Raw genomic sequence first — 26,097 nt, forward strand, 5'->3', positions numbered from 1 at the left:
TTCACCGAAACCGATCCGAAGCCACGCTAATACTCGACAAAGAAACTTTTACTCCCGAGAGAACGGAGATAATCAAATGAAGTCGGATAGTTGGCCAGGTTTTTTATTTTCTACTGAAGAAAAATGCGCATCTTTATATCGGGATGCAAAACCATACGTTAGTTTCGAAAGTCTGAGTACTCGCACATCGGATTTTCGTTCGAGTGTCTTGATCGATTTGCGTTATTGGAACAGGGATGAAAAGCGATTGTTCAAACCAAAGAATAGAAAATCCTGCAGCTATTTCCTACACGATTACAAAATGGAGTGCTCCTTAGATTTTATTAGAGCGAAAAACGGTGTTCTCGGACAAAATCGTTTCCAACTAGGGCACACATCGTTTTGCCCATTCAACTTCCAGCATTGATTAATTGTTTACAAATTTCAGTTATAAAATGGCAGCCGTATCAATATTACAAGAATTGAAAACTTTTAGGATTATCCATGAATTTTAATACAAATTCAGGTGTAATTTTTTGCCATTCATCTACATCCCCATAGAGTTTGTCAAGGTGTTGAATAAATCAGACGTAAATAAAAAATTTCGAAAATCGCATCAGCCATCATCAGCTTTGGAATAATTAACAACTTCCATAAATCTCGATGCAATCCTGCCTCCCACAAAGATAAAAAGCTTTTTTGTTTTCCCCGTTATATACTTTCGTGTTTCTCAATTTGGTACAATCATCTCGCAGCGAAACGAAGTAAGACAAAGTGACGTGTTGCGGTACCTTTGATACTGGCCACTCCCGTAGGAATTTCAGTCGCAGATGACCAGATGGAGCCTAATGCAAATTTAAAATGCATTGCTGCAGCAGTGGCGAAAAGTGAAACGTCTTTGAGAAAGATCTCAGTCAAGGATCTGACTGTTAGAGAAGGCTGGAATTAAAGAGAATCTGACCACTTTGTAAACTTGCGTGATTCCTAAACGACAACTTTAAAAATAAAAACTCTCAGAGAATCTAGCATCTTCCTGTCTCACAACCCCCGTCAAGTGTCCACGCTTCTTTGTCAAAGTCTTTACTCAGATGGCGTAGAAAGTGGCAAAAAGTGAGAATGTCAGGGGGAGAAAAGTGCAGAATACTGCCTTAGAGGGAGAGATGTAGTCGGACGTGTATATCCAGGGTTCCGAGGAAATGCAACTCGTTGTCTGTCCGTTTGGCGATAAGGGCAGCCGAGGTTGTGGATCGGGACGGTAAGAGGCGGCGAGGCAAAAGCGCAAGATAACCAAGGGGAAGATCGAGTGAGGGAAAACATCAAGAGAATCGCTCGGGTGCGATGAGACGGGTGAAAATAAAACGAAATAAGAAAATGAAAATACCGACAAACAGAGAAGAGGACCAAAGAGAACCAGAGCACAAGATACGAATAATACGGTGAAAATGTAGCTGAATGAGTCGCTGTGAGAATCGGACTCGGTTAAATACCATACTTGAGCTTTGTCGCAGCTTTTCGTTTTTTCTTTATACTTCAAATCTCGATTTGGAAATTTTCCGTTATTCCCCTCCACTTGGGAATTCCGTCAATCAATTGTTCACAACAAATTTTCATCGAGAGTTTTCTCACCCGAGTTGCTCAGGAGGAGAAGGAAAATATACGTCAGTTTTTATAGTTTCTGCTTTATTCTGCTGCGTCAACTGTTTTTTGGTGCGCTTGGAAGATAACTACTACTAACTTAAGTCATCACAGTTCGTTGGGCATTGCATAAGCATTGCTAATAAATAATGAATCGTAGTAATTTCAACGTTCAGACTATCAGGATAGACAAAACTAAAAGACACTAACAAGAAGTCTGTTATATATCATTAATAAATGAGTGGCACGCTGGATGTTTCAGAAATTACATAACTTCGAGGTATGGCTGTCGCATACTTATGTAACTTATAACAACTGCTTTTGGGTGCTTATCACTCCACGACGACCGCTGAGGTTTTGCGGCCACCTCAATGTGAGCCACATCAATGTGAGGTCTTCACAAGATATCTTTTCTATCATTCATTCGGCGATCGTCCTAGGTTTCACGATCTCAGCACAGTTTTGAGTACGATTTTCGTATTTAATTGCATGCTCTCTGCAAGTTTCGAAACACTCTTTATACCGGAGTTATTTACGAGGTTATTCATAATTTGATGACCCTTCATGCAATAAAATGGACATATGAAACTTTATTTGCAGCTGACTTTCATCACCAGTTGAGTATCGCTAAACCAAAAATAATATTCGTCAGTGAAAACGGAGTTGCGGCTGTAGAGAAATCAGCTAAAGAAGCGAAACTTGATGCAAAAATAGTCGTCCTTGGCCGTTGTACAAGTTTCATTGATCTCGAAAGTGCAATCGCAAAACCAGATGCCGAAGAGGTGATGAATTTCAAGTGTACCCCGATCGCATCTTCCAGGGAGATTGCATCAATCATATTTACATCTGGAACAACGGGCCTACCAAAAGGTGCTGCAATGAGCCACGCCGCTCTCCTGATGCAGTTTTGCATAAAATCCAATAATTTTGGCATGAGTGGAAAGGTTTGCCTGCACCTTCTACACTTCAGTTGGATTACTGGACTACGCTGCTCTTTTATGAGTCTAGCTTGCGGCATACCTAGATTGATCGCAAAAGCCTTTGACGAGCGCTTAGCTTGCGCCCTGATAGAAAAATACAAAGTAAGTTCAGATGTGTTTGAATTATTCTCCAGGTATCGAGTGGCGTAATCTGCGGTATAACAACTTATGTAAGATTCCGCTAATACTTCTACGGTGTACAAAATATTTATCAACAACCAGGTCTAGATTACCAAAGTTACAATTTAGTTTGTAAAAATGTATTGGAAAACTTGTCCGGCAGAAGTCGTTGGAATTTCCGTTCAAATAAACACTCTGAACTTCAGGCACGTTATGTTTCAGGTAAACTGGCTTTGTACGATGCCCAGCATGCTCAACAGATTCGCAAAATCTGGTGCATTGGGCCACTACGATCTTTCTTCTTTAAGTCGAGTCATGTTTGGTGGAACACCACTATCCGCAACGTCTTACGAATCTTTGGTCGAATGTTTGCCGAAGGTCCAGATCGTCGGAAGCTACGGCGTGACGGAAGTTGGTTGTATTTCACTCCAGTCGCTGGACACTGGGTCAACCCACCTTCTGCGGTAAAATTGTGGAAAATGCTAAGTTGAAGGTAATCGACCTGGATACCAAACGCGTGTTGGGTCCCAGAGAAGAGGGTGAACTGCTGCTGAAGAACAGCTTCATGCTGAACTGTTACTACGAGAATCCTGAAGCCACAGCCAAGGCCGCCGACGAGGAAGGTTAGCTGATTTTACAGACCTTTAGTGCAAATTTTAGATGATATTTGTGATTCTTGAAATGATGTCCGCTTATCTGTCCAAGGATGGTTCCACTCTGGAGATCTCGGTTATTATGACGAGGATGGGAACGTTTTCGTGGTTGACAGAATTAAGGAGTTGATCAGGTACACTCATCACAATGTATATCCATCCAACATCGAGAGCGTGATACTGACTCATCCTGAAGTCATGGAAGTGGCTGTTGTGGGACAACCTCACCCTCTTGACGTGGAACATCCGATGGCGTTTGTGGTCAGAGCAACTGGTTCTGACGTACGGAAGAAGGTATCTTTTATCGATCATTCTCACGTCTAGCCATGAGTCCAAGACCTTGCACTGCAGGTTTTACCTTCACAAATCACTTAAAACATTTCAGGTCACTGAAACAGAAATAGTTGATTTCGTAGCTGCAAGAATGCCAGACAAAAATCGACTTCGTGGTGGCGTTACGTTTCTCGAGAGGCTTCCAAAAACCTCGTCTGGAAAGATCCAACGCCGAAAACTAAGAGATTCAGCAAGGGCCGTGGCGAAAACTTAAATTGGCATGTTGAGCAATAAACTACGTCAGTTATTTTCTGCCCAGCGTAGTAAACCTTGAGAAAATCTCATTATGCTTGTGTAACCGACAAATTTCCGATCAGACATCGACCGCTACGTCTCATATATAAATAAAATTTTCACCTCACCAATCTTACTAATTTCTTTTCAATATCTTGTGGCGCCAGGCACGAAATAAATTTCAAATCGAGTTCGCGCACCCCGCAATAGGGGGGTCCAGAGGGGGAGAGGCCCGAGCCGCCACAAGGTGCGGGGCGTCAGTCAGCTAATTATTGCGAGAAGCGTCACATCGACGCTCAAGTTAGGAGCCGCCTCGTGTGTAGAGTGAATTAGTTTTGTATGCGAGTGTGTGCGTGTGCCCGAGAGCCAAGAACCGATCCTGTTTCCAGCCAAAGACTTGCTGTATTCACCTGCAATTCAGGTAAATAAATTACATTGGTAATTTTATGCTTATAACATATCAAGATTGTTCCGTGGCCATCTTTCTTGCACCCTATTTTCTTGGGATCGTCATATAAAACTCGCTGCAGTAGCCGCGCTTCAGTTCGCGGCTAGGTAAGTAAAATCGCACCAGGAATAATGTCTATAACCTTCACGTTAACGGGTAATACATCGGCCCTGAGTGCGAATTACTTTCCACCGATAATTCTAAATCACCGCAAATCGTATTCAATGGGACTGGTCACGTTTCAATCATACAATTCAATACCCAACATTGATGAAACACGCAACAGCTTGGGTTATAATTACAATAATCGAATTACTATACCGACGGGGTCGTATACCACTGAGGATGTAAACAAATATCTGCAAAAACATATGGAATACGTGATTGATGTTTCACAAAATGTTAGCGCTGGTAACAAGGTGGTCGAAGGACCAAACATAATAATTCGAGCCAATAATAATACACTTAAATCGGAACTTTGGTGTAGATGGGACATCGATTTCTTGGATGATAACTAGATAGCGCCATTGTTAGGGTTTGATGATGGTGAGATACGTAAAGCAGGGGAATGGCACGAGTCGACAAACCCGATAAAAATATCCAAAGTTAATTCCATTAAAGTGGAGTGTAGCGTAACATATGGCGCATTCGGCAATAGTTCGCAGGCTCACACGATACACGAATTTTCGCCAGACGTTCCGCCAGGTTATAAAATTTTGGAATCGCCCCGGAGCATCATCTACATGCCGGTGAGTGTTCGCGTGATTTACAACATAACGCTGAGTATAGTTGACCAGAGCGGAGCACCGGTCAATTTCAGAGGGGAAGAAATCACTATACGACTTCACTTGAAAGAAGATTGAAAATGCTAACATACAATAACGCATATAATCAAGCATCCAGCACTGTTTCGGTCAGTACTGAATCGCCGAGGGATACAAAAGGGTCACTAAATTCCGAACGTTTGCTTACTTCAAAAAGCAAGAAGATTTTGATTTCGCTGGGGTTTAAACTTCGAAAATGATGTCCAACATCCTGAGAATCGATGCATCGCCGGTCTACGACAACAGCATCAACCAGGCGATCGTGCATGCACATAATCCGTATGCAAATTCCTTCTACAACAATAACGACGAGATACGCATTTTGATACAACAGCAGGATTTGTGTGTGCTGTCGAGTGAGAGTTTCATCTACATTCAGGGAAAAGCTTTCAAAATTGTTGCGGGTGCGAGAAATTATCAAATTGATTCTGAGCTAGAAAAAAACTTTCCGTGTTTTTTCTTCGATGAAATACGCTACGAATTGAATGGTGTGGAAATTGATCGTTGTAAGAATGTAGGAATAACATCAACGTTGAAAAATTATATTTCGCTGGAACAGAGTAAGAAAAATGCCATGGAAACATTTGGATGGAAGGATGGTGGATATAAAATTTCAGCCTGTGTATTCCGTTGAATACCGTGCTGGGTTTCGCAGAAGATTATAAGAAAATTGTTGCCAACGCTCGACACGAACTCATTCTCATACGAAGCAGAACTGATAAAAATTGCTACAAAACTGGTGCAGCTGCGGAAGACATGCGTTTGGAAATAACAAAATTACAATGGAGAATACCGCATGTGATGCCATCGGATGTTGAAAAGCTGTCGCTATTGAGAATATTGGAGAAAAATCAACCGATACAGATGTGCTTCAGATCTTGGTCGTTGCACGAATATCCCAATTTACCGAAATCTAAAATGCAAGTTTGGCCCATCAAAATAGCAAGGCAACTGGAAAAACCAAGATATGTGATATTTGCATTGCAAAGAAATCGGAAGGAAAACGTGAAGAATCATGCGAGTTATTTCGACCATTGCGATTTACGCAACGTTAAGCTATTTCTGAACAGTGATTCATATCCATATGAAAATCCAAACGTAAGCTGTAAAAATGAACAATTTGCTCTACTGTACGATATGTATGCTAAGTTCCAGAATTCGTATTATGGAACTGTGAATAGACCCATTCTGGATATGCAAACTTACATCAAGGATGCACCAATAATAGTGATAGATTGTTCACGACAAAATGAATCTATAAAAAGTGCTACAGTTGACATACGAATAGAATTTGAGAGCGAAACGGATATAGAGGATGGTACGGCTGCATATTGTCTCATACTGCACGATCGAATCGTCGAGTACACACCTCTAACGAACGTTGTTCGAAAATTGCTGTAATGGATTGTATGTTCGTGGATGTGCAGGGATTTATCGGCGTTGGGAATAAATTCGTGGTGAAAGAAGTCGCATTTTATGAGAACGTAGCAAAGACTATGAACCATTACATATTTCGAGATCCATACGCCTGGAACCTGTTGTCGAATGAACTGCGCCATCAAGTGAAGTATCTTACGCATAATCATCATGGATTCCAGTGGACTGATGGTTTTACAACTTACGGCAACTTGAGGAGGATTATGCGCGATCACCTGGGCAGAACGCCGTTGGTGCTTGTCAAGGGATTGGAAAAAATTCGTTGGTTGGAGGAATATGCGGAAAATTTGAATGCGGTGGATATGATGGAACTGGGCTGTCCAGCGATTGGAATGTTGAGGAAATCCTGCGACAAGAAGATTGTTGATTGCAGCTTTCATGCAGGGATTTGTGCGTTTGAAAACGTGCAACTCATGAGACTGTGGTACAATGAATATCAGGACAAGAGTAATTTCGAGGAATGAAATAAATGTACACTGAAAAATAAAAAATTTATCATATTTTTAATAAAGTTGTTTATTCAATCAATACATTTTTTTTTATCAATAAGGTTTAAATTTGTTTTTTTGAGTGGTTCTGCGTTTGCGTTCAGGTTTGCTGCCGGGGAGTTTGCGGATTCGGAAGATGACTTTCGCAGTCAGGTCACCCAAAAGCTGATATTCGGGAGAGCTTCGGTTGGTTGTGAACTGCATGTTGGACAGAGCGGTTCGCCACCAGTCAGCCTTGTCAGTTCGTAGAATATCCTTGGTATTGTAGATTTTAATTTGGACGGTTACCTCTCCGTTGCCGACGTCGTTGTTGAGAGAACAGGAATGTGTGTCGGTGAGTAGTTTGATGGATTCGGGAATACCAGTCTTCGGCTCGTTCTCTGGTAATACATCCCATTCGGGTAGCAGTTGACTCAAACCAAAGTCTCCGAAAAATTAGTTGTTTCGACGCGGTTGGTTGCTCATCGAGTAAGTTTGTCTGTGACAAAATATAATTCATTGGTTAGAATGCGATCAACGCCGACGGCGCGGTGTATATTTTCCAATTCTCGAAGTTCAGCCATTGCGTGTGGATTGTTCAGCTTGCGGAGTGATTGTGACTTCAGGCGGTGTATGATGAAGTTTTTATATACAGGGGAAAATGGTGGTGGAAGTATGAAACAATGATGGGCTGTGAGCAATAACTCACGTGAGGACGTTCTGCATACAATGTAATTCTGTTGCATATGGAAGCAGAGCATATAAATGACTGATTATAAACCTGCATTTTGCGAAAATTAATGGCAGGGTAATCGACTATTAGGAGGCGGAAGTTGCTGACCTTTGAGCTTGAGGCCGGAAATGATACTGCAGACATTATATTTTCAGGGGAATGTGTGGAGGCGTGTTCCTACGCTGCATTAAAACAGAAAGTTGATACTTTCGACAATATGTTTTAATTTCGTCGTCACTTCGTCGCACTTGGTACAACCCTCTGTTGACCGGGTTGTTTCGAATAAGCTGTCTCCACAAACTCGACGCGTACACGAGTCGGGTTTAACATATGAGATGTGGAATAGTACATTGTTGTGAAATTGGGATATGTCGGAACTGAAAAAATTATATGAGTTGACAATTTTGATGACAGATGATTTAAAGGTGTTTTTTTTTACTCACTGGGCGATGAAACAGCGCAGGCAAATGTAGCCCGGTACATATGCTAACAACGCTAACAGTGCCGCAACGAACTCGAGCCCACTGTTGGGCAAAGTGTTGTCAGCTCAAGCCGGTCACACGGACGCACGCACACGCGGTGGTCCAGAACCAACATACTACTGCTACTGAAGTCTGTTATATATTATTATTAAATGAGTGGCACGCTGGATGTTTGAGAAATTACATAACTTCGAGGAATGGCTGTCGCATACTTATGTAAATTATAACAACTGTTTTTGGGTGCCACGACGACCGCTGAGGTTTTGCGGCCACCTCAATGTGAGGTCTTCACAAGATATCTTTTCTATCATTCATTCGTCGATCGTCCTAGGTTTCACGATCTCAGCACCATTTTGAGTAAGATTTTTGTATTTTCTTTCGAATTCCTGAAAGTGTGGTAAAGCGACATTCATTAGAACTTCCAAAGCAAAAAAAAAAAAACAGCCAGAAAAAGCCTTTCTGAAGAATATGAAAGCGGTGGGTAAAATATTTTCACACTTTGATATTTACACACTGATTACTTGCGTGTGAGACACCGAATCAATTTAAGTCTTTCTTCAGAATAATTCAGGATTTAAAATACGAAACCATGTACTGGAGGGCGAAGAAGTCTCTTACAACTCCGATTACAACAGTATTGGGAAATTTGTACTGGATAGACTGGAAAGCAATCCAGACTTGACGGGTCAGGTAATATTAGCAATATGAAGCACGATATGCAAAATGGATTTCCACATACATAGGATTTTTTTTATTGAAATTCACATTATCAAATTATCATTCTTTCAACCGAATATAACACAAAACGGGATAGTCCCAACGAAACCTTATCCAGGTTGGAACGTACTTTGTGAAAAAAATTAAAATTTTACTAATGTACTGAATGTCAGTGTTTGAGTATTACAACTAAAAAAAAGGACCTTCTGTGAGAGACAACATTTTTTATTTTCCATTCAGAGTCCCCTGTCAAAATTAGATGAAAGTAAAGCAATCTTTATCATTAAATTTGGCAAAACTGAGTAAAAAGACTCCTTTTCGATTTCCCGTATTAGGTTGACACCGCGACCGGCGAAGTATACACTTTCGGACGTATGAGAGACCGAAGCGTTAGATGCGCCCTATGGATGAAGTCCCAGGGTTTGATGCCACGAGACGTCGTTGCAGTCTATTCCGATAATAAACTCGACGCAATGATTCCTTGCTACGCAGCGTTGTATCTCGGAGCTATATTCAGTGCTTCTGATGTAGCATTGGACACATGTGAGTACATAATTCATATATAACGAAGAATGCGCGTGATTTTGATAGAAGAATAAAACCGAGGACACACTTTGTGAAACAAATTCGAGTGGACCAGTGGTTAATTAATGTTATCGACACTTGGGTATGCCATAGCTCGTTATCGTGTGATGATACGTGAGTGTCCACCTGAGAATATACTGGTTAAATTTGATATTCTCCAGTTCCAAATTTAATTGCATGCTCTCTGCAAGTTTCGAAACACTCTTTATACCAGAGTTATTTACGAGGTTATTCATAATTTGATGACCCTTCATGCAATAAAATGGACATATGAAACTTTATTTGCAGCTGACTTTCATCACCAGTTGAGTATCGCTAAACCAAAAATAATATTCGTCAGTGAAAACGGAGTTGCGGCTGTAGAGAAATCAGCTAAAGAAGCGAAACTTGATGCAAAAATAGTCGTCCTTGGCCGTTGTACAAGTTTCATTGATCTCGAAAGTGCAATCGCAAAACCAGATGCCGAAGAGGTGATGAATTTCAAGTGTACCCCGATCGCATCTTCCAGGGAGATTGCATCAATCATATTTACATCTGGAACAACGGGCCTACCAAAAGGTGCTGCAATGAGCCACGCCGCTCTCCTGATGCAGTTTTGCATAAAATCCAATAATTTTGGCATGAGTGGAAAGGTTTGCCTGCACCTTCTACACTTCAGTTGCATTACTGGACTACGCTGCTCTTTTATGAGTCTAGCTTGCGGCATACCTAGATTGATCGCAAAAGCCTTTGACGAGCGCTTAGCTTGCGCCCTGATAGAAAAATACAAAGTAAGTTCAGATGTGTTTGAATTATTCTCCAGGTATCGAGTGGCGTAATCTGCGGTATAACAACTTATGTAAGATTCCGCTAATACTTCTACGGTGTACAAAATATTTATCAACAACCAGGTCTAGATTACCAAAGTTACAATTTAGTTTGTAAAAATGTATTGGAAAACTTGTCCGGGAGAAGTCATTAGAATTTCCGTTCAAATAAACACTCTGAACTTCAGGCACGTTATGTTTCAGGTAAACTGGCTTCATACGATTCCCAGCATGCTCAACAGATTCGCAAAATCTGGTGCATTGGGCCACTACGATCTTTCTTCTTTAAGTCGAGTCATGTTTGGTGGAACACCACTATCCGCAACGTCTTACGAATCTTTGGCCAAGTGCTTGCCGAAGGTCCAGATCGTCACAGACTACGGCTTGACGGAAGTTGGTTGTATTTCACTCCAGTCGCTGGACACAGGGTCATCCACCTTCTGCGGTAAAATTGTGGAAAATGCTAAGTTGAAGGTAATCGACCTGGATACCAAACGCGTGTTGGGTCCCAGAGAAGAGGGTGAACTGCTGCTGAAGAACAGCTTCATGCTGAACTGTTACTACGAGAATCCTGAAGCCACAGCCAAGGCCGCCGACGAGGAAGGTTAGCTGATTTTACAGACCTTTAGTGCAAATTTTAGATGATATTTGTGATTCTTGAAATGATGTCCGCTTATCTGTCCAAGGATGGTTCCACTCTGGAGATCTCGGTTATTATGACGAGGATGGGAACGTTTTCGTGGTTGACAGAATTAAGGAGTTGATCAGGTACAGTCATCACAATGTATATCCATCCAACATCGAGAGCGTGATACTGACTCATCCTGAAGTCATGGAAGTGGCTGTTGTGGGACAACCTCACCCTCTTGACGTGGAACATCCGATGGCGTTTGTGGTCAGGGCAACTGGTTCTGACGTACGGAAGAAGGTATCTTTTATCGATCATTCTCACGTCTAGCCATGAGTCCAAGACCTTGCACTGCAGGTTTTACCTTCACAAATCACTTAAAACATTTCAGGTCACTGAAACAGAAATAGTTGATTTCGTAGCTGCAAGAATGCCAGACAAAAATCGACTTCGTGGTGGCGTTACGTTTCTCGAGAGGCTTCCCAAAACCTCGACTGGAAAGAACCAACGCCGAAAACTAAGAGATTTAGCAAGGGCCGTGGCGACAACTTAAATTGGCATGTTGAGCAATAAACTACGTCGGTTATTTTCTGCCCAGCGTAGTAAACCTTGAGAAAATCTCATTATGCTTGTGTAACCGACAAATTTCCGATCAGACATCGACCGCTACGTCTCATATATAAATAAAATTTTCACCTCACCAATCTTACTAATTTCTTTTCAATATCTTGTGGCGCCAGGCACGAAATAAATTTCAAATCGAGTTCGCGCACCCCGCAATAGGGGGGTCCAGAGGGGGAGAGGCCCGAGCCGCCACAAGGTGCGGGGCGTCAGTCAGCTAATTATCGCGAGAAGCGTCACATCGACGCTCAAGTTAGGAGCCGCCTCGTGTGTAGAGTGAATTAGTTTTGTATGCGAGTGTGTGCGTGTGCCCGAGAGCCAAGAACCGATCCTGTTTCCAGCCAAAGACTTGCTGTATTCACCTGCAATTCAGGTAAATAAATTACATTGGTAATTTTATGCTTATAACATATCAAGATTATTCCGTGGCCATCTTTCTTGCACCCTATTTTCTTGGGATCGTCACAAAAAACTCGCTGCAGCAGCCGCGCTTCAGTTCGCGGCTAGGTAAGTAAAATCGCACCCGACCTTGCGTCCAAAAGAAGGACGGTGAGAGTAGCTATTTCGTAGTTTAGGCCCGATTTGTACCCCATTCAGCCTGCGAGCAAATTCGCCACTCGATTGCGGGTGTTTTGCCACAACTGGCGGCCAACGTGAGGCCTGAATGAGCATCAAAAGCAATTTTTGATAAAGTAAAATCCCGAAACACGTGGTTGAAGATCCTCAAATGGCGTTGTCTTTTGCATGAAGACGTTGACGCAAGCAGACGACGATATAAACAACTATTGTGATCTTCTATCTTGAAACCGGGGCTTTGTTATCATTGCGGTGTGAAGAAAGTCGACGCTACGCCACAGGATAAGAAGCTTCATGAGCAGGTGACACCAAAACATCGTTGATATGATGTACATAATTAGCTTGATTACATCTGTTTTTCGCACATAATATGTGGATATAAAATTGAAAGTTTTTACTGAGATACGCGAGATTTTGGAATAATCACTATCTGAGTTGAAGAGGCGCTATCAATAGTTACGACCAGCAGCGTTATTACTGATAAGCAAATCGAAGGCCAAGAGTTTTAATCGTACATTCTATAATTGAAACAGAAAAAAGTCATTTTGCGGTAGAAAAAAAAACACGTACCTTCTCTCTGTACCTATAATATTTAACGTAAAAAAAATTGGATCGATTTACAAAATATAAGATTAATTCTTGATCCATTTGACGTGGAATCTCCTATATCTATACCTTCTATGACGTTGTCCGTGTCTCGACGCGACTTAAGCTTCAAGGAATCGGTCCATTGACCGTGCCTTCTCGAAAGGGAGGCTTCCCTTCCTCTTCTCACAGGTTTTGGCCAGCATAGACATAAACCGCCGCCGTCCGCCGACCTCGGGACGACCGCAATCAAATGGTGGCAAACTGAGATTTACGCTCGTCCGAAATTAAGTCCAGCTGGATTAACACGAACCCCGAGGTATTTCGCTATCGCGTTCCGTGGGGAACCCCTTTTTCCGTTGTTAGTTATAAAAATAGAGTGGCTCGAGCTTGCCGAGCTTAAGTAAATGAACGAGCTGCGTTTGTTTGATTGAAAAAAGAAACCCGATTCGCCTTGCGGATAGCTGCGAATTTTCTTGTTTTTCTCTTTCGCACGCGCGCGGAAGGTTTATGAGATATCCGGTTTCACGCGTTCTCTTGTTTCCACATTCTGGTCTCTAGAGGGGTTGATTCATTCGACATTTGTTTTGTGATTGTGATTTTCTTACTTTCTATTATTTGTTTACAATTTTATTGACATAGACAGTCGCTCTGAGAAATAATTTTCATTGTTGAACGATTACCCAGAAATTTTTTCCTCAATCGTGTATCGACCGAAGTCGAAAAATCCTCAGTCTATACAATTGGTCTTAAGAAATAATTATTAATATTTCTCCGAAAGAATAAATCATCTTTGTTATTCGGATTTTCGATTACTTGTAAAAAATTATATTCCAGTTCTGCAGGAATTGCGAAAGAGATCAGCGAATAAAAATTGGTTTAAATTGTTGTTATTCTAAAAAGTACGTACCTAGTTGAAACTTGTCTGCTTTATAGATCGAAATTCATTGACTGGTTCTGATTTTTGAAGGATCAGAATTCTGAATAGTTCAAATTTCCGCAAGATTTGAATTCTCAACGGTTCTGTTAGTTACGAAAGATTTTCTTGAATCGACTTCTCAGTTCTCAACCCAAAGACCTTTGAAAATTATAACATTTCTGAATATTCACCCTTCGTTCATTCACACCATTGGGTCATTCAACCCTCCGAGCCCTCAAGTCACTCGGATTTTTGTCACGTCTAAAAAAGTGTGAACAATCGGAATTGCGACAATTCGGAATATCGACTAGCATGTGCGTTTTTATCAAAGAAAATTGATTTTCGAGACTTTCTTTTGAGATTATCCCGAATGGGAGATGAAGCTTAAACGGTTCCGATCGTTTTTCAACCTACAGAGGCTGATCAGCTTCTAATTTCCCCAATTGAAAAACACGAGTCGTAACGAAAAAACTTCTTCCAAACACATCTACAGCAATTCTCTTCCGGTGTACTTTGCGCCCTGTTTTCCACTCGCAATCAGCCGAACCGCTCCGTGAGGTATTAACTTCGTTTCAGAAACGGCCGGGGGAAGCGGACCGACAAAGAAGATAATAACACGGTGCTCAGGTGAAAGGGTGCCCTTACATTTAATCCGAAAGGCTGGGAGGAAAAAGCCTGTTCTTGTCGAGGGGGTGTACCGAACAACAGATCGTACACCCGATATTCGAGTTCCCTTCCCTTTCTTCCCCGTGAGCGAGGCGACGCGGATTACGACTCGGAATATAATTTTCATCGAGCCCTGTTTCTCAGCCCTCCGTCAACCGGAAAGCCAGAAAAGTCCCGAGTCGAGCGGAGGTTTCACAATTCATCAAAACTTTTCAATCCTCACTTCGCGCTTTTCTCTGCATCCATCACATGAGCTTGTTTATACAAAGAAATAAACTCGTGAATTTCGAATGGTACGTGTGTAGGAGTTCGTTATGAAATCCGGAGGGTGGGTTTGCATTATGGTCATATTTCGCGATACGTTCATTCACTCTGTTTCTGCACTTTCTTTTTTCCATTAAATCTCCGCGCGAAATTCAATTTTGGGACGGGATTGCTTTTCGTTGTTCTGCTTCGAGTACTGTAACCGGATCCGAGACCGGATCTGTCAACTACGCGAGGGGATGTCGCCCTGCGACTTTCCGACCTGATGCTCGACGCCACCAGCTTCACCCTGTTTCCCGTCAATTTCAACAAACCACCCGGGGATACCGTGTTTCAAATTTTTTTTGACACTAGGTGTTATCGAGTGTGCGTATGCTGGCGGTAAACCTGCTGGAGAATCGAGCGGGCAAGTAAAATATAGCTGATTGTGAGTGAAACACAAATTTTATTGAAAGGCCACAGATTTCACTCACAGCACAAAATCTACGTGAACTCGAATTTCGTCCAATCCTCAAAATAATTTGACATAATTTTTTTGCACCAAATGAAAGAAAATAAAACGTAATTAATACTGGATTAAGGTAAAACTGATATTGCCGAGAATCAGTTACCTAAATGAATTTCTTCCCTGAGAAATTCGGTTTCGAACATTTGATTTACATTAAAAAATAGCAAATCGCTCCTGAGATGCTCTAAACTCATGAAATAATCGAATTCCTTTTCTACAAAATTCAATTTCGAGTGATTAAAAAAAAGTAAAAAATTGGACATTATTTATTTTACCCCCGCGTGGTTAAAAGTATAATTCAACCGCGTTAAGCTTACCTTTGAGACAAATTTTATTGCGTCTGAATAATAGAACAGTGTCGTTGTATCGAGTCCCAGGTGGTGCCGAAACATTCAGTCTCAAGACCAACGGAATCTCGGCACTGGCGAGTCCTGAACAGGGCAAACGTATCCTGAACACCTGAAGCTTGACTGGAACTTCTCCCTGGGCCGAGACGTTCACCCTTGGCGGCAGTAGCGCCATCATCCCCGTGTTGCCTCGACCTGGCGTCCCGACGACTTCGTAGTCGAGCTGCATGGAGTAGGGAAGCTGTTGGCAGGTGAAAAAAGAACGCGTGTTAAAAGCTTCCACCGTTTTATTTTGGCAGTTTTTCTGGCTTTTCACTTTCGCTTCGTTATTCCGCGTGCTTGACTGGAAATCGCTTTTCCTTTTTCATGCATACCAAAACGATTTAACCGCGTATTGAAAAAGCTGACAGCGTAATTATTGAGTTTTCAATTTAAAGCTTGATCGAGATTTTTCATAACATCGAGCATGTTTTTTCAGCTACTCTTGATTTAGATTCTGTGTACCCGAGATAATGAGTTAACGATAATCTGGGTAAAATCCTCCATGAATACATGCAGATGACTAAGTTCGGCCATTAGATGTGAATTAATATTCTTCAATTTCATATAATGAATCTAATTGATGCCAACTCGGTTCGTTAATTATTCTGTTCAATTACCAGAGCTTCTTACTAGTGATCGTTGAACGGCGTGGGTTGAATTATAGATTATAATCATCACACTTGTCTCTTTGAAATGGAAAGCACGTTTTCTCAGTCGTAGATTTCCTTTACAGGAAGCAATATCATGTTTTTAATTCTAGAGATGTGATCAGCCCGTTAAAAATTGCTCATTATTCGGTAAAAATGTGTCTACAGTCGATTTTTGAACCTTGATAATTCTGCATCAGTCCCAGTGATGTTTATCTCGTTGTATGTTTATTGCTTGAAAATGATATGTGCCCGTTTCGAAGTCGTGTAGGAGGGACTTTCTTTAACTCTTGAGCTTTCATGATCGCTATTGTTTGCAATCATTTGGGCAGAAGCATCACTAATTTGATGTCAAATCATTTATTATTATGTAGGTCTTAAAGGATTCATGTATTATGTAACAAAGTGAATCAAATGCGAATCACTGGTTCTATCGCCGTATAATCAGCGGAGAATTAGTTGACTAATATGGCAAAGTTGGAGATTTATATCAGGGATTGTAGTGAATAAACAACTAGTACAAAAAATGATCAAAACAAGGTTGCAAAATTTAACTGAAGTAAATTAAGTTGAATTTAATTTAGAGAATCTCTTGTGATTAAATAAAAAAGATATTAAAACCTTGAAATTTAAAAACAGAAGTATACTGTGTTGTGAGTGTTATAAAAAGAGTTAGATTATTGGTCCAAAAGTAGTTGAAACGAAAGCTTAGAAAGTCTCACTCAAGCTAATATAGTTACATATAAATAAAAATGTCCACCGAACAGAGAAAGCAATTTAAAAATGCTGGATTTGAAACGTTAAGACCTTCGAAGAAATAATTCACAAAATAAATTCATCGAAAAATTCACACTGCTCATTTGATTTTAATTAGCAACAGCTCATTTCATTAGCAAATGAAGTTTCCAAAGACCGTCTGAATTAGATTTTGGGTAACAATTTATTTTCACCAACCGACGAACTGAAGAAAAACCTGTCTTGGACGATTTGTAGTGCAATCATTAAGGAATGGAATAAGTATATATATAGAGTTTTCGGCAAAAATAAAATAAAAGAATATTGTGGATTCTCCGAGAATCTAAATAACAGGAAGTTTACACTTGAAATTTAGGTGCGTAAAAATTTGATCCTATATCACGTGGTTTATTTGAATGATATTTAACTTGACGAGGTTTAGCTAGACTTTTGAAACCGTTATTGACAAATATCTTGACCGACTGTACGTCCCGTAGATCCTGAAATCATGAAATTCCGGCGGAAATTCCATCATCTCACCAGTTAGAAGCGGTTTTTCACATTTTCCGTAAAACGCTCGGCAAGTCGCGCACGAAATCGCAGAATATCACACCGGAGAATGGCGCGAGATAGGCCTGCTTATCCGTTCAGAAATGCAGATACGTATATCCGTTCAGCGAGCGGACTCTGAGGTTGAATATGGTGGTTAGACACGCGATAAGTTTTACGGTGTGTAATAAATAAAAACTCTCGTGACGCCTCGTCAACCTTCTCGCCCCTGACCCGGGGGTTGAGGTGCAGGCACGCGTTGCGTGCCGGCACTTCAGCTTATAGGATTAAAATACATCGTTTAGCCTGCGAAACTATACGACTTGTCGCTTAAACGGGGTAATTGAGTCGTCGTTTGTTCGGTAGACCCTCGGGGATTTTGTACCACCTCATTGAGTGCCGAAGGAGTGGATGAATTTCGGAAAGTTTATTGTTCTAGAGTGTTACGTGCGTAAATCTGAAAATAGTCAAAGGATAGATGATACAAATATAGAATCGTCAGACTTATAAATAAGAATAGCTACTGCGAACCGAAAGATTGGAATCGTTAGAATTCTGACGATTCTGTGTTTTGGTTTTCTATGCTTCGACATTTTATATTTTTACTCATCGGTATTTCAATTTTCTGCATTTTCAAATTCAATTACATCGGTTTTTATCGGTATCACGGTCTTCATTAGATATATATATTTTTTTTTTTTTGTTATCTAAGCCTAACTGACCCACATTTTTTATATTATTCTTAGTTAGAAATTCAAAATGTACCGCGGCTCTTCGAAATTCTTGTGCAAAAAATATCTTATGTTTTATGTCAGCTAACAATAATTTTGAAACTGTTTCGAAAGTAAAAGTAATTTCTTTCACCGTTAATTCAAACAATTCCTAGACTTTTGATTCTCTTGTAGACGTGCGGATGCGGATTAAAAAAGATCTGATAAACTCTCAATAATTTAAGACGAAGCGTCGATACCTGCGCATTTTTTTTTTGATAATTAAAAAAAACCTTAAGTCACAAAACAATTAAAAAAAAACACTGTGGTTTACGAATATATTAACTCAACAAGTATTATGCCGTAATAAAATAAAAGTCATCCGATTTTGACTCACGAACCTTCTTAGAGATACGACGTATGCTTCAGACTGGTTGAGATATGCGAGGGATCCAACGTGTCAGAGATTACAGGAGCAGAAGACGGAGTGGAGCGGATGGACGACCGAGAGGGCGAATCGTTTTCTTACACCGATTACGCCGATCCTCGATCCATCCTGAAGCGTGCGTTGAGCGAGCGCGAGGAAATCACTCGAGGGTTGCGAACTTTGGATTGAATTTCATTGTCCAAACTGTAAGGCAACTTCGAACAGCTTCGTTTCTCCAAAATTCGTCATAAATATAGGTATGTACTGTCGATTTTAACGATTTTGAGATTAATTTCGCGATGAAACCGATTTTTCAGGAATTGGGTATACTACGAAATTCCTGAATGGCATTTCCTGCTTTTTTAGCACCCCGCCAATATCGTTTACAGAAGTTATTTGAAAAAATTTTTTCAGAAATTTAGGAAAATACAGTGATTTAGTCATCACAGAATTTTAAACCATTCTCGTGTACATTTTATTCAACGACTCTATTGCTCCGAGCCCTTCCTGATTATCCGAATAAAATCTGACGACCAACCCTGTAATATACGCAGAGCTTCAAAGAGAGAACGTTTAGCTTTTTTTATTCCCTGGCTTTATTATTTTTTCTCCGAGGGGTGAGGATTGGAGACGAATACGTGGGGAGGATTCGAAAATAAAAACAAGGACGATAACTACCTCGATAATGATAATCACAACTCTTTGAGGGGCTCCGCGAACTCGTTCCTGCATCAGAGGATGAAAAATTTCCTCGGTTATACTTCCGAGGTTATGCCGAAGGGTTTCTCGGCGGGTGCACGAGCTGAGCTATTGTCACCCTCCTCGTACTACACGAGGGCAGCAGACGTTCCTTTGGTAAACATTTTCACGCAGCTACATTCAAGAATTGGGAATGAGATATTGAGCATACAGAACGAACACTCGGTGTAAGAATGCATCGGCCATTTTCCGGGAGTCTTGTTCTGAAATTTTACCATTTTTCAGTGTGAAACGATGGTAAAAGTACTGCAATAAAGTGCAACTTTAATGATTTTGTACGAAGTAAACTTCACCATCGAAATGCGAAACGTGCAAATAATAAAACGTGTGATCGATCGATCTATCCGTCTGTCCATGGGATAAGTTGATTACTGAAATGCTTTAAATTGAGAAGTTTCAAACGACATGTGTGTAATATTTTATAGAAACCGCTTGAGAAGATTCGTTCATTCGCTATTCTAAGAATAATGGTGACTCAGCTTTTATGTTCGAAACAGCTAAGAGTGAATGCCGAAGTTATGTTACCTTAACCAAAAAGATATCGTGAGGATGTAAAAACATGTATTATACTGTATTTATAACCGGATTATTGTATTCAGGTATAAATAATTACTCTTGATATATTTTTGCCTCTGATCCTTCTCACCGGTTTTCGTTTTCCTCGTAGGTCTGTTATTTCAGAGGAGTTACGAGATCCGACTAATTGGCGATGGGGAACTACAGCGTTGTTAATTACTGCGATTCACCATTTCGCCTCTCCTCCAGGAGCTGCGATCTATGGAGGTCGAGATTATATTTGGGACAATCTGCAGTTCCGGAAACCACCTAGAGACTCCTTTCTCGACGCTACTATATTATGTTACTTATAGTACGTATGCGCGTAGCGTGTACTGTGTACACAGGAAGCGATATTGACAAAGCTTTTTTTTTATAATCTTTTTCAACGGTCCATCAATTGCTCAGCAGGGTAAGTATAGAATATTGTTCACCATGCATAAATTATATTATATATTTATTAACAACACGTGGAACTTTAATTTGAAAGTAAACTGAAATTAATTACAGAATATATTTTTATTCTTTTTGTTCAATGACAATTTTTAGGTAGAATTCGTCTTTGTCTGGCTCAATTAGAATTTCTAAAAGTTGATAAAACGGTGTAATATTATTCATTTTATTCAAATGAAATATCAAAAAATAATTGAAACCGAATTCTATTATAATACAGTGACAAATGAGAAGTATATTTCATATTTGAGTTTGGATCAATTACAAAGTACTATAACGTATGCAGTTTCCAATTGAAAAGCAATTCACTCCAGCAAGGTTTAATGAAACGGTGCCCAACATCGATACATATCATAGTGCAATTTCAAAAGACCCGCCGCAGTTATATTCAATTTTTTTTTTACTCAATACTTGTTCGCGAAACAGCAGAGAACTTTCCAGATTACGGTAAAATTCTACCTGTCAATATGGGATAATTGATCACACGTGATTAGAACTGCTGAAGAAGTGATAAAACAAACTGTTGACGGAGTGTCAAATACTTAATTTTTTAACATCAGATCACTTTGCATTCTACAACGGTTTGCATCGGCGCTTAAAATGCGTACTAATTTCTATCATCTACACTGGAGTGGATTTTCTCACGGCGTATTGAATAACGTCAGCAGTAATTCTCGGCTGTTGACGCTGAGGATTAATCGACATTCTATCGAATTATAAAATGTGAGAAGGGGATAATGTGAAAAAATGAAATTAATCGAATTTGCATATTGAAGCTGTTGTTAGCGGTATTACGATCCGACACATCCCACACAACACAGTTGCCAAAAAGGTAACTTAAAGTCGAATTTTTTCGGTCATCCTATAGTCAACTTGAAATGCCGACACAAAGACGATTTTTTGGAGCGGACTTTAAGTCTAGTTGAAAATGCCGACGTATAGTCGACTTACATTACCGTGTTGGCCGGAATATAAGTCGAGATTTTTGGTACGCGACTTTACCTTCAAAAACCGTACTCGACGTATATTCGGGATATTTTAGGGGATTTGCATTATTAACTGGAAAATTCGTTATCGACCGATAATTAAAATATTCCCGCAATGCAATATTCGCGCACTGCGCGTGCGCGCCGAATCTCGAAGATCGAAAATTCGAAATCAATTGTTTCCAAGCATCGGTCTGAAGTTGGAATAAACAAATTGTCTGTTAGATGTTTTGTGCGTGCAATAATCGAGAAAATGAATCTTCGGAGTGTAGATAGAGTGGAGTGAAGTGGTTCACATACAAATCAAATAAACAAAAACATTTCTAATAGTTATGATGCGAACTTTAAACTAATAGTTGTGCGGGAAGCCGAAAACCCAAACAATTACCGAGCTGCTTTAGAATACGGCACATCAGAGAAAAATGGACGCGATTGTCGTAAAATGAAGCAAAAGCTAAAGTATTCTGAAATTCGGCCTATATTCAGATCCGAAAAACAGTCCCGAATCGGAGGTCAAAAATTGGGAGTCGAGTCATGTTCGGGCCAACACGATATCTGGCTGTTAGCCATGTTTGAGCTGATTTTCAAGTCATCTGGCGGCGATTTCGACGAGTGTGAAGGTAGCGGCACGAGCGAAGAGACAAAAACGCATTCCACCCGTGACGCAGGCGATACTTTTTGTCCAACCCCTTTTGAAAACATGAATTACTGAGAAAACAACAGCAGTGCCACCGAGTTATTTCGTTATACAAGAGAAAAAACGAAACAGTAAACGTATGGTTAGTACAATTATTTGCATTTTATTCCATACATTATACGAGTAGGTATTATCTTATATAATCTGATAAAAAAAAAGTCGGAGACTATCCCCGAGAGCAGGTTTACTGTTCAAGCGGGGGAAGGGCCTTCCACCTAATAATATACTTTTCCATGTTTTATTGTCGTTAACGTCTCTACTCTCTCTCGGTGTTCAAATTTCCAAAGTCGCAGACTGCTTTACCGACATGTCAACAACTGATACTACGAATTTGTAACGCTGAGAGGCGCTGTATTTGCTTCGGTCCGATTCCATTGCGTCCCTCGAGCCGGGCGGAAAGTCCTTGTCCGCCCGATTCCGCGAATTAGCTTGAAACGCGCTATTTCCCACCCGCTCCGCATGCATGAAGAGACAAGTTTTCAAAGGGGTCGTACAAAAAATGTTGTAAGTGTTATATCGAGCAAGCTTCAAGCACGGCAGTTATTTTCTAAAGTGTGTTCATAATCGTGAGATAAAAGTGATTAAACGTGTCTCAACGACCGAAGTTTGGCCGATCAACAACCGAATATCCTCAGAAGGTAAGAAATTTTATTTCATCCGTAAATGTACAAAAATTGACACAACTTTCGGTTTTTTGTGAAAACGTAACCTCGTCTGTGACGCGTCTGTGGTACGTTTTACACTTTCGTATTGACGTAGCTTTCTTACTCCCGAAATTCACCAATTTTGCGGTGATGAAGACGAGCGTGATCCAATGGTAGTAAATCGGTAGGTTAGAATGTTTTTTGTAGCCGGAAGGGATCGAGGTATTCTCAATGATTGTAAACAAAGTTTGACCCCACGCGATCCTCGCCAAGTTAGTCGCCGATGTTTTTCATTATTCTAGTGGAGTGTAATCTATGCGTAGGTCTTTCAGTTTTGTTATTCTATAGAATGAAAATTTTAGATTTAGATTTCTCGCGACAAAAATTCGCTTTCCTCAATTGCTTAAACGAAATTATTTGTAATTTTGTTCTGTCTAATTGAAAATCGTTGATTTCAATGGAAGATTTAAAAAAAGACAAATTACTGGTATCCGTAAGTGTTATTTGTAAAAGTAGGGAAAAAAGCGCCGTTCAGGTATCTTGGAAGAAATATTGTCTCTGAAAATGATACCTGTGCCAAGCCAAAATCTTGTCGCACAAGATCATATTCAAGTTCTTAGTTTGTTCTTTGCAAGAACAGCAATTAACTGAAATCGTAGAATCAACACAAGCGACATAATTTTGGCGTGTTGTCGGCATTTCAACATTTATTAAAATTAGTGCAGATTTGGTGAAGTCACGCACCTCTAATAGTCGATTTACAGCTGACTCTACGTCGACTTGAGAAACTCGGTGGTTGACTCAAATTCTGCTTTTTAAGGCAACTTGGAGTCGGCTTTTTATAAGTTGAACATATTATGTTGACTTATAATAAACAGGGTCACAAAGCAACTATGTGTCGACTTTTCGTTGACAATTAGTCAGTGATTTTAGTTGACTTAAAATATTTTCGGTCGTCTTCTAGTCAACTGATAGTCAACGTTGTGTTGTTTGGGATGGGACAGGTTTACTTATTTTCTGAATTCTACAACCTCTGATCTCTCGCATTCAATCGACATATTTTGGTTGAATTTAGAATCGCCAGAAATCGTTCGGTTACGATTAAAAATAGGTAAATTATTGATCAATGAAGCTCGTGTTGCTCAAGTTCTCGTTTCCAAAGTTCCGGGTCACCTCGATGAATATGTCGGAAAGTGTATCAGCGTATATAAGAATCAAAGTATGGCAAACGTTCAATGAACCCGTTTTCGCACGCAGAGGGCGCTACCAGCTCGCCAAAATTCAAGAGAGCGGCGACCGGCGATCGAGGCGAATATCGGAGCAACAAAAGATCGCAGTTCGGCTCGAGCATCCGAAGTAACAGGTTGCTACAGTGTTAAAGGTGATTCTGAATTGACTGCAAATTTACTGTACAAAAATGTTGTCAATTTCCAAACTCAGGCTGCAAATTTACAAATTTAATGCAGTGACGTAAATTACAATAAATTTATCTTGAATTTAAAGAAACGTACGAAAAAGTAACTTGAATTTACTAAGTTGTGTAGTAAATTGAATGTACAGTAAATGTATGGTTAATTCGCTGTTTCGTATCCGAATGAAACTTTCAATACAGTGTAGGATACAGTTCCATACAGAAACTTTTAGCAGTAAACGCGCAAGCCCGAATTCCGGAAATCTATCAACAAAAGCGTACAAGTAATCTCCGCGTTTTAATTACAGCCCACGTCAGCTTAGCCGACTTATCGATAACGAGGAATTAATTTTGATATTTTAGAGCTCAGCGGGTTTTTCACCGCCTGCGAAGTGATTCGCGATCACAAATCAAAGGAAGATTCGATATTTTTTCTTTCTTTTTTCTTTCTCTTTGCCAGCCAGTGTAGCAAACGGTTCTACCTCGTCTAATCGTAGCCTGCAGTTCTCAGCTTCCAGAAATCGATTCTCTAATGAAGAAATTCCGCTTGTCTTTTTCCAATGAAATGTGACGAAATTGCGCTTTGATTCGTCACTGGGAACTTCCGGCGTGGCACCCAAACGATTTTCCTTCTGCTATAAACTCGAATTAAATCGACCCCTTTGATAGGGATTCCGTAGATGGAAGGAATTCGCCGACCAAACTATCCCAGGAATTCCTCACGCCCATTTTTCATCCCCATTTTTTCGCAGCCACCATCGTAGATTGCTACTTAAAACGGTACCACGGTGAAATTGATCATTTTTAGTTTGGACCTCTCGTGCGTTTTGCTGAGCACCTTTAAAGTAAATGGGCACTTAAATTCTGGCTAATTAATTTTCTTAACCGCAAGGTCATGGAAAATGATTAATTATTTTCTGGCTAAAAAATATCGAATTCCAAAATCTTACGGTTTTCTATAGTTTTAGTCAACTACTTGCTGTCTAGATAGAATCACTAGAAGTAGTCTTCTGTGAATGTACAGGCCATCTTGAGAAATTTTTCTAGCTAGACGAACAATCTGAACACACAGAATATCAATCGCGGAAAGATGGTGTAAACTCAAATAATACACATGCACCAAAAATCAAATCACAAATACTTTTCATCTCCATGAAAAAAGAAGAAGTTTGTCTGTCTGTCCGACAAACTTCCGCGATGATGTCAAAAATGGCCGAGTGAAAAATCTGAAATTGATGAAACTTTGCAAGCAAGTGAAAAAGTTTTGAAAAAAAAATTGGAAAAAGTAACTTCCTGAAAAAACATAAAATTTAAGAATTTTTTAAGAAATAAATACATAAACTGAAAAAAACATAATCGTTTATTTATAAAAAGTAATAAAGAGAAAAAAGTACATGTTTGTCGATAAAACATTGAAAATCGATTTATTCCCGGTAGAACCGGGAGTTTAAATTAAACTGAATATGGCAATTCATCATGTCCATCATTTGATTTTAAAATCCTGTAAGTTTCAAATTTATTCATCAAGCCGTTTTCTTGACAGACCAACGGACCGATATCCAGACCGATGTCGACATTTTTCTAAAAACCTATTTTTTGCTTCTATAAGTTCGAAAACGTGGAAATTCATTTAAAATAGAAAAATTGATTATCGACCGAAAACAACCCTTTTATAATATCACCAAAGATAGTGAAAAGTAAATGGTCATGAATGGATACATTTCGTGTTTTTTTTTTTTTTTTCTTCAAGTTTCAGGATATCGTCAAACCCGCTGGTAATTATTTTCCATGAATTTTATTGAAAACGTGCATAAAAGCCCCGTTCAATGATGCGGATATGAACAGTCTGTTATTCTGCTTTTCTTTCTTATGCGTTTTTCACACTCTGCGATGTGCCTGGGACTTGGGAATCCGAATTGGACGGGCAGCGGGACG

At 40.0% G+C, this 26,097-nt stretch overlaps 1 protein-coding gene across 2 annotated transcripts in view; it reads right to left on the reverse strand.

Moving 5' to 3' along the window:
* Positions 1 to 26,097, reverse strand: part of LOC124409396 (tyrosine-protein kinase Drl-like) — a 79,321-nt gene that overhangs the window by 20,806 nt on the left and 32,418 nt on the right. For both annotated transcript variants that reach the window (XM_046886982.1, XM_046886983.1), the window contains one exon: positions 15,518 to 15,788. In XM_046886982.1, the coding sequence (XP_046742938.1) occupies positions 15,518 to 15,788 (271 nt within the window). The remainder of the gene's footprint in view (positions 1 to 15,517; positions 15,789 to 26,097) is intronic.

This window comes from Diprion similis, chromosome 8, assembly GCF_021155765.1.
Source record: "Diprion similis isolate iyDipSimi1 chromosome 8, iyDipSimi1.1, whole genome shotgun sequence".
NCBI classification, from domain to species: Eukaryota; Metazoa; Arthropoda; class Insecta; order Hymenoptera; family Diprionidae; genus Diprion; species Diprion similis.